The 14,100-nt window shown below is 58.2% G+C and overlaps 1 protein-coding gene across 2 annotated transcripts; it reads right to left on the bottom strand.

Moving 5' to 3' along the window:
• Positions 1–2,398: 2,398 nt before the first annotated feature.
• OPN4 (opsin 4) lies at positions 2,399–13,090 on the bottom strand. 2 transcript variants are annotated; one of them, XM_046026130.1, is made up of 10 exons: positions 12,962–13,090; positions 11,424–11,569; positions 9,827–9,993; positions 9,296–9,499; positions 8,503–8,674; positions 7,887–8,051; positions 6,832–6,939; positions 5,736–5,916; positions 4,434–4,577; positions 2,399–2,437 (listed from the first exon to the last, which is right to left on the bottom strand). In XM_046026130.1, exons 1-10 carry the CDS (start codon positions 13,088–13,090, stop codon positions 2,399–2,401), a joined length of 1,455 nt encoding a protein of 484 aa, XP_045882086.1. The 2 variants fall into 2 exon arrangements, with proteins under 2 accessions (XP_045882086.1, XP_045882087.1); XM_046026131.1 differs by having other exon boundaries at positions 9,827–9,960.
• Positions 13,091–14,100: the final 1,010 nt, after the last annotated feature.

The raw sequence follows: 14,100 nt of genomic DNA, 5'->3' as shown, positions 1-14,100 counted from the left end.
TGGGATGGAGCTGAGCCTCCGGTTGGTCTGGACAGAGCTTCTGCTCAGGAGACTAGCAATTGGCCCAGGGTTGTCCAGCTGTAAAAATAATCCTAATAACAGGACCTCTGGGCATGCCTGAGCTCAGGATCGGGTCCCTCAAGCCATTATCCCATCAGATCCTGAGAGGCTGCCACCTCAGCCTGCAGCAACCAGGGCTTAGAGAGGTTAAGTGACTTCTCCAAGGTCACACAGGAATGCACCCAGGCTACGCTGGAGCACATGAGTGGTGCTCATTCATTCCTATTAGACTCGTGCCAGATAATGGTTCCCAGTGGCTGCAGACACCTTGCAATGCCCAGACCAGGCATGGGAGTGAAGGGCACAGGGTCCTGGTCTAGGGTCTGAAAGGAGGTCTGAGGCAGGCCCACACCCTCCAGACCCTCTAGGGGCCTGGAGGTTATTCCTGGCTCTCCTGGCTCATTTGTGCCCTGGAAAACTTGACAGCAGCATGGAAAGCTCCAGCTGCCAACGTTGCATGCCAGATCCCGATGCCCTTTGCACTGGAATGGCAGGGGGCAGGGAGGAGGGGAGGAGATGCCATTTGCTCAGCTGCTGGGATATGGGGCCAGAAGGCAGAAGGACGGGGTTGTGCGTGCGGTGTGTTCAGCTTGTAACACAGAGACAGTGTGTTCTGGGTGGGGGCCTGGAAGCCTAGGCCCCTCAGGACTCCAGCCAGTATGGTCTTAGGGCCAAGATACCTCCAGAAGTCCTTCCTCAGAAGAGACCGCAGGGCCTATGTGGCCTGGAGATACTTCAAGGCCATCCTGACTCTGGCTGGGGAAACTGAGGCTCACAGAAGCTGCTCTTTGGCCCTCTGGGAAGGCTCTAGCCTAAGCTGGGTCCTGAGGACTCAGTGCAGGCCTGGGTGTGAGTAATTTCCTAGCTGCCAGGACCCCCACCTAATACCGTGGGCCTGGCCCATACAGTGTGCACGGTAGAAACCCCCCATCACAGGAGCATTTGGTAACTTGCCTAAGTTCACACAGAAATCCAGAGGAAGAAGTCAGGGAGGGACCTGTATACTTTCACCCACTCTACCGCCTCTTCTGTGTATCACACAGCCCAGTCTGTCCTCACTGCCTGAGCCTGGCCCAGAAAGCCGGCCACTCATGGCCAGCACCCCACCCTCCTCTATACTAGCCCCTGCCCCACCCCTACACCCCATCCCATCCCTCCCAACCTCCGGTTTTACCCCCTTTCCTGGGAGGGGTCTGTCCTGCCAAGCTGGAGAGGGCCCAACAGCAAATATGGCCAATGTGGGGAGAGAGAGGAGCAAATCCCGCAGAGGGAGGGGAAGCCCCGGGCTAGGCAGTACCTGGAGCTGCCGGCTCTCTCTCTGGACTCTGGCACCCACACTGCCTGATGCTGCCTCTCGGATGGGGGAGGCGGGTGTAGGATGCTCTTAAAGGGAAAGGCCGGCCTCCTCCCATCTGCCTCCCCTTGGAGACCAGAAGCCAGCCAGAAAGCAGCTGGCCCCCCAGAGGATGGGCATGAAGTGTTTCCCGGTAACAGCAGCCTATTGGGGAGTGGGGACAGGGGCAAGCCTAGTGTCTGTCCCTCCTCCACCCTGCCCCTTGAAGTTTGGGATGGAGGCTTCAGGAGTGAGAGAGGCCAGGTGGGGGACAGAGGGAGGAGAGAAAGAGAGGCCGCTGTGGGCATCAGAGGTCAGGCCCTGGTTTTCTCCTCCATCACCACACTCATAGGTAAAGACCATGCTTATCTGAGGAGAACTTCTCTGCTTTTTATTTTCCTATACACTATCAGAGCCATAGAGCCCAGGGATGGACTTAGACAAACCACAGGTACAGAGTGCACACGCTTGTGCGTGCTGCATGCAGACATGTTCCTATAGGAGAGTGTGGGCCGTGGCAGACAGAGCACTCAGGAAGCAGGGGCGTGGCAGACAGGCGAATGATGGTTTCCTGTGCAGGAAGGTCTGTGCTTGGCTTCCAAGGCGGGCTGCAGGGATGCTGAGCTGGCCTGCCTGTGTCAGTGAAAGGCCCAGCCTGGATGCAGAGGCAGCTCACAGTTAGCCAGCGTGTCCCACGGAGCTGTCGCCATTGTCGTCGCCTGGACAATCACAGCACACAGCATTTGAGGAGAGGCGGACGACTGCGAGAAGCAGGAGGGCCTGGGCTCCCGCACTTCAGGCTGAGCCTGGGGTACAGTCTGTTGAGATGAGAGCACTTGGCAGGGTAGGAGTTTGGTGGTGTGGGGCCGTGAATCCAGCCCGGCACAGGTGACCGGGGTACTTCAAAGCCTGCAGGCTCCTGGGGGTAATCCTGGGTCTGTGTGTATGAGAGGGAGGTGAAGGGGATGGATGTGTCCCAGAAGAAAAGGGGAGCCAATGGGCACCCTACATCCTGGGGTTCGGGCTGGGGAGCAGCCCCTTGGTCTGAAAGCAAACAGCATACATCTGTTTAGCCCACAGAGCATCCCCCTGGGAGCAGTCTCCCAATGACCCACCATGTATAGGGTCACCAAGCGGTGAAGAGAGGTGAAGGGAGGTTGCCTGGAGGGGCCAGGTGGTGTCCTGGCTGGGGGATGGTCCTTCCCCGAGACCACAGGCCATATGGCCTGGAGGATGGAGGGCCATGCCTAAGGCCACTGACAGGACGTCCCCCTGGGATGTCTCCCAAGCTCTCTGACTCCTGCAGTTGGGCAGGACTCAGCTCCCCTCGACCCCACTTCCTTCATTCCTCCTGGGGCCCAGCATTCCCCCTCTCTCTACTGCTTTCAACGCCCCATTTCTTGCCCGTCCTACAACATCAGCTTCCTCTGGGCTTCTCCCTGCCGCCTCATCCCTTTCAACCTCTGCTTCCCCAGCCACTGCAGAGAAGCCCTGCCACCCTGCGAGGCTGACCGAGCCACCGCAGGGCCCCAACTCAGTCCTCCCTCCGAGGGCTCCCTGCTCCCCAGGCTCAGGGCTAGACACCTGATTGGGCCCCCCACAGTTCTGACCATCTCCTGCCCTTCTTTTCTTCTCTTCTGTCCCCACCACCAGCTCCCAGAGTCCCTCTGGCTGCTCCCTGGTCACAGAGCAACATTGTGTTCCCAGACAACCCAAGCTCCACCCCCCAGACCCCCCCCCCCCCCCGCCCCGCTACATTCACACAGGGCGTCCCCTCTGCCTGGACGGCTCAGCATGACCCCCGCGCTGCCTGGCAATCCTTGCTTCACCTCCACCTTCCCTGGGGAGCTCTTGGGGACTTGCCTGTTCTTTCAGCACCCTGTGTGACGGCAGTGCTTATCACACGTGTTAGGTGACTGCTGATGTGCTGTCCCTCTCCGCCTGTGCCACAGCCCAGCCCAGTATTCCCTCCAGGACAGCACACTGTCTTTCATCACGCACCGCCCCCAAGCCCGAGGGGCACTTCCCATCTCTGTCCTGGTCTCTGTGGCTGTGCACAGTGCCCAGGCTCAGGACTGGGGAGTAAGTCCTCCCTGAGGTTGGAGCCGGTGTTCCCCGGGAGAGGCAGGGGCTCCACAGTTGGAGGGAGAAGCCCAGGTCTCTCCCTGTCTGGGATGCCCAGGGAACAGCCTTGGGGAAGTAAGACAGGACATGGTCTTGGGCTTGTGGGGAAGCCCAAGAGAGCCCAGGAGCTGGGGGGTGTTGTACGGGTGTGAATAGAGGGGTTGGGTGGGGAGCTGTCAGCTGAGGGGGGAGGGGGAACGGTAGCCTTGGGGCCTGTGCACATGGCATTTCCAGCGTTCCAGAATATGGCCTTCTCTAATCACCATCGACATTCCGTTCCATAGGCACTTGGGCTGACAGCTGGCCTTCTTTTAATAGCCACAAGTATTCTGGGTGACATCCTAATCTCAGGGCATTCACTGTGAGCACATACACAGCTTGCAGCACCCCCCGCCAGGTAAGCCCAGCCTCCGATCAAGCAGAGAGGTACACACCAGCCACCCTTCGTCACAGGCAGCTTAAAGCAGACCTGTTGAGACACACTTGGTTCTGTGCCCTGTGATGTCACAGTGACAGAGAACATGTGCAGGGCACATGATCACACACAGGCACAAGTTACACTCCACTGTGCACACACATTTTGTCCTGTTGTACACACTTACACACGCTGCACGTTTCCCACAGCACCGCACGGCCCCAGCTGCCGGCCATGGATGTACAAAGTCAGGGTCCCACCATCCCACAGACACTCTCAGGTGCAGTCCAGACTCATTCAGGCCTGCTCAGAACATCGTGGAGTCCCAGAGACCCCCAGGCATCCCAAACAGGAAAGGGGACATCTGGGTGGGGAAGAAGTGATTCCCAGAGGACACTGGACCTTCCCATAAGAATAGCGCCCCCTTTTTTTGCCACTCTCTAGGCTACTTGCCCCTTTTCCCCACCCCTGCATGGATTGGCAAGGGTCCAGCCCAATCACCTTCCCAGAAGTCTCTGCTTCCTGCCCCCCGGGCCTGAGAGGTGCCTTGGTTTCCATGTCCTCCAGGTCCTGACTGCAGGGGAAGCGTGCGTTCACTTGCTGGGCAGCCTCCCACATGGCTGCTGCCTCTGTGTCCATCCAGCCCTGGGAAAGGTGGGACAGTCACAGTGAGGGGAGGGGGACCTTCCCTAAGCCTCGCTCCCGCCCTCATCTCCAGCCAAGACTGTCTCCATCCTCTGCACAGGTGTTCACTACAGGGAGGTCCACAGCCCCGGAGGCTTGCTGGTCACAAATCCCTGCCATCTGTGAGTGCCTGTGCCAGGTGTGTGAGTGTGGGCCTTCTTAAGCATGTGGGATGGTCCATCTTTACGAGGGTCCAGGGTTTTGTTGACAGATAGCATTCACTCCTTTGATGTCATTCACTATGTGTGGTCAGGGAAGGGACCTCTGACAGCTCCCTCCTTAGCCCCTCAACCGAAGCTCTCCAGGGCTGGAAGCAGTGGAAGAGGTCAGTGGGGATTCTGGGCGAGGCCAACCATGGGCCCGGTAGTACAAAGATGGAGGAGCCCAGGTGTGGCTGAGGACAGGAGGTCACAACACAGAGAGCTCTCCTGGGGACATTAGGGGGCATCGCAGCCCTGGGCCCCAAGGAGGAGCTGGCAGGCTGGTAGTTCCCAGGGCTAACACCAACTGTGGGGTCGGCACCCACCCGTGGGCACCCTAGCCAGTCTTGGATGTAGACATAACTGTTTTCCCTTTTAGAGAAGAACACAGAGGCTCAGAGAGAGTGAGTGACCTGCCCGAGGTCACACAGTGAGGCTCTGGTAGAACTGAGGCGTGACTCCAGGTCCCCGGACTCCTGGGCCAGAACTCCTTCTGTTGTATCCTGTGGGCTCCTCAAGGCTCCCAGGAGGAGGGGGCTTAAGGCTAAGAACAAAGGACCCTAAGCTAGCTCCTGCCTGGGTCTCAGGAGGCCCATCTATGGTCAGAAATGCCTGTCTTTACACGGCTCTCAGCTTCTGGAATACTGCCAGCATGGAAGAGAGATGGCCTGGCATTGGAAGATGCGTCAGTCCTGGCCCTGCTACTGGGTGACCTTGGACCAACCCATTGCCTCTCTGGCCCCAGGGCCCCTGCCTGTCACAGGGGATGGGGCAAGGGAAGGGCCTGGGGCAGTCATGAAGGGCTCTTCCTGCCAGCGTCCCAGCTTCCTGAGAGTCCCTGGGTCTCAGAGACCTGAGGCTGGCCTGGTTGAGGAGAGGAGGGCAAGGTGCCAGCCTTGGGAGACCACCACATCCTTACCACCTCGCTCTCTGAGCCCAGGGACGCATGGCGCCTCTGTCCGGAGATCCAGCTGAGGTCTGAGGCCTGGCTGCTCAATGTGGAGCGGTGGGTGGAGCGGTAGCTGGCGAAAGGGCCAGTGCGCTGGCCCGACACACCGAGCAGCACCCCCAGGCAGGGCAGGTGCTGGGCAATGGCCATTCTGCCGGAACAGCACATCTGGTTAGGGGCATGAACAGGCAGACACCAGGAGATGGGGGTGGATGGACAGACTGCTATGGGGCTAATGGGAGTGGACAGAATGTGGGAAATGGATGGTTCAGACACTGGGGTTATGAGGACAAATGCTGGAGTGATGGGAACGGACAAAAAGACACTGGCATAAGAGGTGATGAGGAAGGCCTGACAGATGCTGGGTTGAAAGAGACTGACAGGCTCATAGCCTTGAGGATGGACGGACAGACTCAGGGGCCATGGGCAAGGAGGGTAGCAGGTTCGGCAAGGTGCTTGGTCTCAGCTCTCAAGGGACTGGCCCAGGCTGCATCTTTCCCAGTGAGGACCAGGGACAATCCCCAAGGAGCCTCTGAGCCTGCAGCTGGCCTCAGCACGGTGGTAAGTTACTGACGCCACCAGGCAGAAGGAGACACTGAAGGGCCCCTCACAGGAGAGGCCGGCTGTGCTGGGAATCCCATCAGCAGAGAGCACTCTGGGCCAGAACCATGCCTGGGCCTCCACCAGGGCCCTTGAACCTCTCCCTACTATGGTCTCTCCAGGACATTGCTGTCTGGGGGCTTCTCTTTGTAGGGGATATCACTGCTGATCGGCCATCCCAGCTGCCTTTTGGCCTTGGCTCCCCAAATCCCATAGGCAGAACTGGACACTGTCCAAGGAGCTCTGATGTCGCTCCAAGCTGCTCCCCCTGGGAAACTGGAGCAGCAGAGGGGATCACACCAGCTCCAGACCCCATCCAGCGTCACTGGCTGCTCCCAGCTGCTAGAGGCCCCCACCCAGTGCATACAGGAGAGACAGAAAAGATGGCCAGTCTCTGCCCCCATTCACGGCTTCAGGCCCTCCATGGCCTGGGGCCCTGGGGCTGGGTCCTGGAGGAGGGCTGCACCTGTACTTGGGGTGGGTGATGGCATAGATGATGGGGTTGTGGATGGCAGAGGCCTTGGCGATGACAGCAGGCACTGTGTTCATGTAGGGCGTCAGGACATGGGCATACCTAGGACAGAGAAGCCATGGTTCCCCTGCTAGCTGGCCCTCCCAGAGACTCCACAGCCCACCTGCCCTCTCAGGAACCTGCTTCCCCTGGGCCAGGCCCTGTGGGCTACAGCCTAGCCTGGCCCAAACCAGCATGGCCAAGCCAGCCTCATGAGAGGGACTGAAATGCAGGGAGAATTCTGACCTGAGGTGAGTGGAAACCTGGGGAGGGAGGGTTGCTGGAGGAAGATAAGGCAGGCTTGCGGGGGGGGTTCTGCCCGGTGCCACGATAGCCCAGAGCCTGTGCTGTGGGCAGGAAGCCCTCCCCACCCCCAGGACCTCTGGGCCTCTTGCCACCTCCTCACCCACCCCCCACAACCCTGAGACCCACTGCTCCCGGGCTCTCTTGGAGGGACTTCACATGACAGTCTTACCGGGGACCAGGCCCCTCCTGCATAAACAGGTCTCGGACCCAGACACTTCCCAGGATGAACAACTCTCACTGTCTCAAAGTGCTTCTGAAGTCTGGCCTATATCCTCGCTGCTGCAGACATCAGACTAGCCACGAAGGACTGGCAGGCAGGAGGTGAGCGGCACCCCAGGCTGTGTGCCCACAGCCCAGGTGAAGAGGGAACCAGAACCTCAGGGAGAGTCTTGTGTTCTCGTGGGATCTGGTAGGACCTGGGAGCCCTTGCGGGCCCTCAGATCAAACCCACCACGGCTGAGAGCCCCCCCAGAGTGTGTCCCAGTGCCTCCAGGACATGGCGGGGCCATCTCCCTCGGGGAACCTCACTGCCACTACCACAACCGCAGAGAGAATGAATGAATGGCTGTGAGGCTGGACTTTGGGTGTGAAAATGGCTGGCTTGGGCTTGGCTTGGGCTGGGGAGGGGACAGGCCACCCCAGGGTCCCCTTACCATCCTCCCACCCCCTCCAGCCCCTGTCCCAGCCTCTTGGGCACTGCTCACCCAGCAAAGGCTGTCAGGGCCACAGTGGAGTAGGGGGCCCAGGAGAGCACGAAGAGAAGGATGACCAGCAGCTCAATCTTGGCCATTTTCCACTCTCTCTGCAGCCGCTGCTGTTGTCGGGGGGACCTGACACCGCCCTCACAGGCCCTGAAAGTCTGGAGAGCCCTAGCACAGGTGCAAAGTCCAAGTCTGAGCCCACTCTGGCGGCAATGAAGGCCGCGGTCATGAAATCTGTCGGGGAGGCTCCCTGGACCTGGCCATTCTCTCCAGCGCAGGGAGCCCTGACTCTCAGAAACTTCTCCATTACATCCAGCCAAAGCACCTCCCTGTGGTTCCGCCTGTGGGGTCTTCCCTACCCACAGACCTCCCAATAAAGCCTCAAGGCCCCTCCTCAGAAGCCCCTGTCTCCTGAGACTTCTCTAGGCGCCCAGGTTGTGCTAGTCTCTGGGCACCTCATCCTCTAAGCACGTGGGCTCAGCTTGTCTTTGCCCATCTGGAGCTGGGAATCTCCCGGGGAGGGGAGGGCGCAGCGTGAGGCTGGGGGCAGGGTCGGTCGGCCTGGCTGAGGGACCTGGCCACCCTCCCATCTAGCCCCTCCTCCGAGCCCAGCTCTTACCGGCCTGTCTCCCGGATGGCCCTGAAGATGAAGATGTAGCAGTAGATGATGACCAGCAGGGGGAGAAAGAACACGAAGCAGAAGAGCAGCATGGTGTAGGCTCGGACTGATGGCGTGAAGCTCATGTAGTCCCAGGAGCAGGAGGTCAGCAGCCCCTCGGGTACATAGGCGCCTGGGAGTCAGGAGTGGATGCTCAGCCTTGGGGGCAGCATGCTTCAGGCTCCTCATCCAGCAGGGCCTTGGGATGTGGGGTCCAGGCTCCCGGAACACTGCTCCCCACTCCAGCCCTGCCCACTGCTGTGAGGAAGCCGAAGCATGTGGAGGGAGCTTTCCCAGCCAGTTCTAGCCGGCAGAGCCCACTGCTGCCCATTTTACCAGGCTGGAACAGAGACCTGACCGTAGCCCCCAGTCTTACTCTTCCAGATTTTGGCCAGGTTTGTGGTCCTGCCACAGAAAGGTGGGTGCCTGGCTGCTAACCCTCCCACCTGCTCAAGCCCACACCCCAAGGCCTGCCTCAGCATCGGAAGCCCCTGTCACTTCCCACCAGCCAGGAACCAGTGGTCTCACTGGTATTTGGGTGTGGGAGCCCAGGTCATCCTCGGATTGCTGATGGAGCTACCTCGGTTTCCCCTGCTGCTAGTCATGCCCCCTGAATGAGTATCCACCTGCCTCGAGGCTTAAGCACTCCCTTGGCCCCTCTTGCCAGCTGACAAATGCAAGTCTATCTACCTGCCCCTTGAACTTGCCCCACCCAGCTTATCCTCCTCTCTCCCAATTCCCCCAGTCCACTTACTCCAGCCAAAGAAGGGTGGCAGACTCCAGGCCAGGGCATAGAGCCAGACGCCCACCAGGACAAGTGCTGCCCGCCTCTTGGACACCACCCCAATGGCAGCCAGTGGGTGCGTGATCACCAGGTAGCGGTCCAGAGCGATGGCCATCAGGGTGATCATGGAGGTGATGCCGAAGACAGCCCCACAGAAGGCATAGAACTCACAGCCTGTGGGCACAGCTCCCTGACCTCAGGCCATGGCGGGAGGCCATGAGGTACCCCAGCGGAGGGAGGGTCTGGGGAGGGCACATACTCAGCTCCTGCCTTCCCCTCTCCAGAAAAGCCGCCCTGAGCCCCTCTCCACCCTGGCTACCTGCCACATCTGGCCCAGAAGCTGAGTCTTCCTTCTTGCTCACTCATGGGGTCAAGGGTGGCCACCCACTTTCTGCCCAGGAAGAGCCAATGACCTCCTCATCCGAGGCCAGCCTCCACTGCGGGCGTCCCCTGCCACAACCTGCCTCCTCCCTCCAGCAGAAGGGGAACCTGAAGGTCTACCTGCCTCCCCAAAGAACCACCGCTTATGGAGGCTGCTGATGAAGAAGACGGGGGCCTGGGTGAAGGACATGAAAAAGTCGCTGACCGCAAGGTTGATAATGAACATGTTGGAGGGTGTCCTGAGGCCTCTGGTCCTGCAAAGGGTTGGAAGCTGTAAGGAGGTGCTTCTGCTGGGGAGCTTCCCCGAACTATGCACGCACGCGTGCACACACGCACGCACACGAGCACGAGCAACAGACCACGACCTGTCCTGCTGCCCAGCAAGCACAAGCCAGACAGCTCTAGGGCCTGACAGCATGATCTAAGAATCTCCCCTAGGCAGCAACTCTTGCCTCATATGGAGAGCAAGACAGTCCCTACAGTTCTGTGCAGCTGAAGCTGGCTTTAGGACTCGTGTGTTTCCTCCTCTCACCCTCTGGATCCCCCCTGCATGACCAACTCTCTCTCCTTGGTCACACCCCTCATTCCACTGAACCCCTCCCAGTTCTCCCAAGTGCCTCCTCCTGCATGCTCAGACATGCCTTCCCAAGAGCTCCTTCCACCTCTTTCATCCCCAGCGACCCCTCCTGGTTCCCCTTCTGCCAGAATCTCTGCAGTCTTCATATTCGGGGTTGGCACAGGGCAGAGGGACGGACAGGTGTGCCCCACAGGCCAGGCGCTTTCACAAACTCCTCTCCCGTATCACCCATCTTTGCATCTACCCCTCCCTTTTTTCCAGATGAGAATACTGAGGCTCCCACCCGCAAGGTGGTTTGCTCCAGGTAACAAGACTCAGTTGGTGGCATGGCCAGGATTCAAACCTTATTTGATGGGCACTGCACAGTCTGAACTTGTGTAATCCTACATTGACTCCCTGAAATAAATCACAAGTCCATTTTGCAGATAAGAAAAATGCACCACAGGGACGCCTGGGTGGCTCAGTCGGTTAAGCATCTACCTTCAGCTCAAGTCACAATCCCAGAGTCCTGGGATCAAGTTCTGCCTCAGGCTCCTTGCTCAACGGAGAGCTTGCTTCTCCCTCAGCCCCTGACCCCGGCTCATGCTTTCTCTCTCTCTCTCTCTCTCTCTCTCTCTCTTTCTTAAATAAATACATTTTAAAAAGAGAGAGAAAAATGGACCCACAGAGAGTAAGTGACTTGCCCAAAGTCAGTTTAGCTAATAGGTAGTGGGGACTTGCCTGTCTCGGCCATTCAGCCTAAGAATGGAGCAGGTAGGGAAAGAAGTTGGGGTGCCTTCCAGGGGCTCTTGCTGAAGGTCTTGAGGACTTGGGACCCTGTTTCCAGTGGGGCTGCTTATCGAGCAGAGAGAGGATGCCCACTGGAGCAGGTGGCATGGAGGTGAGCTGAGAGCATGGCAGAATGGGCAGAGGCATGTGAGCCATAGAGATATTTGTCCTACACAGAAGGTGTGTCCTGGACTTTTTGACCCTTCCCTAAGCTAGAAGAAGGAGGCCTGTCCTGAGACCACAGAAGGCTTGGCGGCGGTGTCCCCACCCAGGCTTAACAGAGCCCTGCGGAGCTGGCGACAGCATTCCTGCCCCATCTCTGCATGGCTGGCTGCCCTCAGTGCCCTTGCCCTAGTCTCGCCAATCAGGCACCTGCAGAAGGTATAGATGACCATCAGATTGCCCAGCATCCCCGTGAGCCCCACCAGCAGGATCACTGTGCCCAGGGTGTAGTGGGCATGGTCTGGAACATCCACCGTTGGGAAGGGGACCCAGGCAGCACCCTGAGCCCCGGCTGTCTGTGGAGAGACAGACAAACAAGAGCATCACATTATCCTATCATCTGGAATAACCCTGAGAAGGAAGGGTTAAGGTTCCCAGGAGAGCCGGTAGGGAAACTGAGGCTCAGAGTGGCACCGCCATTTGCCCACACTGCTAGGAAGTGGCTGAACCGGAGAGGAATCGCAGGTCTCTAAAGTCAAGCCAGAGCTCCTGAACCCTGGCACAGAGGCATGAGGCTCCTAGGATCACCTGTCAGAGGCTGGACAGACAGAGAGACACATGTCTGACAAGGAGGGACATGGCTGGAGTGAGTCTACTTTTCCAGGGAGAAGGCAGAGCCATCCCTTGGTGCTTCCTCTCCCCTGTAGGGGCCCTGGCCGAAGCACTTGAAGCGGTTAGCAAGGGTCTTCCAGGCCCTGTAGACTCTGCAGTGGCAGAGCCCCTTTCCCCTGGAGCCCCACCCCCTCACCAACCTCAATGAAGAGATTGTATTCCCCCACAGTAAAACTGGGGAGCGCTGACCTTATTACCTGGCGTGAGACAGAGGAAAAGAATTCCCCTTTAAAGAAAGCTTGGGGACGCCTGGCTGGCAGAAGTCGGTTAAGCATCCGACTGTTGATTTTGGCTCAGATCATGATCTCAGGTTCCTGAGGCTGAGCCCTGAGTCAGGCTCATGCTCAGTGGAGGGAGTCTGCTTGAGATTCTCTTTCCCTCTCTGTCTGCCCCTCCCCCCCAATAAATAAATAAATCTTAAATAAATAAATGTAAAAAAGAATAAAGAAAGCTTAGGTTTCCCCAGGGTCACTGCTGAGGCCAGCACGGAGGGCTTTAAAGAACCCTCTGCCCCAGCTCCTTTCCTGGGAAGGAGGTCAATTTAGTCTCTGTCTTGTCTCCTATAGCTAGAGAGCCTTTCTGTCCAATCCAGGATGTAGGCCCACATCCCAGGGTCCTCAGGGTACCCTCCGTCCTCCCTGGTTACCAGTGGACTCGATGGCCTGGCCAGAAGGACGGAGGCACCGGAAGGCACCCATCACGTCACTCTGGGCAGACAATCCAGACGCCTCGGGTATGCCTCCCTCTCTGGAAGGTTCTGTGGGATACCCAACCACCCTTCAGAAAAGAATGCATGCGACCAAGGGCAGGTCTGGGCCATTCCAGCCCCTGTCCCTTACGGCTGGCCTTTCCGTTCCTCAGATGCTCTCTCCACAGGGATGGACTTTGCCCATACTCTCCTCTATTGGCCTCTCTGTGGAGGACAGGCCCAGAGGAGTCCAGTAACATGCCCAAGGTCCCACAGAGGAGCTCAGGTCTTTTCTCTCTCCCTGTCAAAGCCCCTGGGTGTTCCCAACAGGGAGGCCAGGGTGGGCGGATGGAAGGCTCTGTGTGTGCACATGCTGGCCCCGGCTTACCGTGGCACTGATGACCAGAGGTTGGCCCAGGCTGGAGGTGATGCTCCGGGAGCCATCCCACCTGCTGGGTGAGGCTGGGGTGGCCACGCAGCTGGGCTCCTGGGCTCTGGACCCTGAAGGAGGATTCATCCTGAGGTGGGGTGTCCTTTCTCGAGCCGTCAGGATATTAGCTGTGCCCAGCCTCCCAGCCTTCCTCCGTCTTCTGTACCCCTGCCTGGTCTGTGGCCGCCTGTTCCCGCGTCCTGCGTGGACCCAGCCCGGAGCTACTCTTGAAGCTGATGACTGCTGTGTCCAGTGAAGCACAAAGGAACGAAAGTCATAGCTATGGCGACTCACAGCCACAGGCTCTGTCCCCACCTTTAAGTAGCAGAGCTGGGAGTGCACATGCCCAGTTGCTCAGTACTGCGAGCTCCCCCAGATACAAGTCCCTGGGTGTCTGTCCACAGAAGGTCTGATGATGGCGGCGTCCATGTGTGAAAGTGTGTGTGTGTGTGTGCGTGAGTGTGAGAGTGTGCGTCAGTGTGAATGTGTGTGTGTGTGTATTTCAAGGGAGACTGTTGTCCTTGGGCTTCCAGACACTAGGCAGAAGTCTTTGTCCTCCCGTCTGATAAGGCTCTCTTTCTCCCCCGAGCTCATCAGAAACAGCCTCTGCTGCCCTCAGTAAACCCCACAGCTGTCCGGGGGCAGGGGGCAGCATCACCCTTTCCATGGAGTGCCTGGCCCTCAGTTCTGCCCACAAGAGCACCCCATCTTCACAGCCACCCCCACGAGCCAAGGCTGGTCACCCACTGCACAGATGAAGAAGCTAAGAGGTTGTGTCATGATACCACACAAGTAGGGTGAGATCAGACCACAAGGCATTTTTATTTATTTATTTATTAACATATAATGTATTGTTAGCCCCAGGGGCATAGGCATTTTTTATTTGTTTGTTGTCTTTCGATAATAAACTTTTAAATTGAAGTATAAAGATTTTATTTTTTCTTAAGATTTTACTTATATAAGACAGAGATAGTAAGGGGGAGGAGAGGGAGAAGCAGGCTCCTGCTGAGCAGGGAGCCTGATGTTGGACTCGATCCCAGGACCCTGGGATCATGACCTGAGCCAAAGGCAGATGCTTAACCAACTGAACCACCCAG

This window comes from Meles meles, chromosome 13 (genome assembly GCF_922984935.1).
Source record: "Meles meles chromosome 13, mMelMel3.1 paternal haplotype, whole genome shotgun sequence".
In the NCBI taxonomy this organism is placed as follows: Eukaryota; Metazoa; Chordata; class Mammalia; order Carnivora; family Mustelidae; genus Meles; species Meles meles.
Note: the sequence above shows the minus strand (reverse complement) of the source record. Positions and strands in the feature narration are given on the sequence as shown.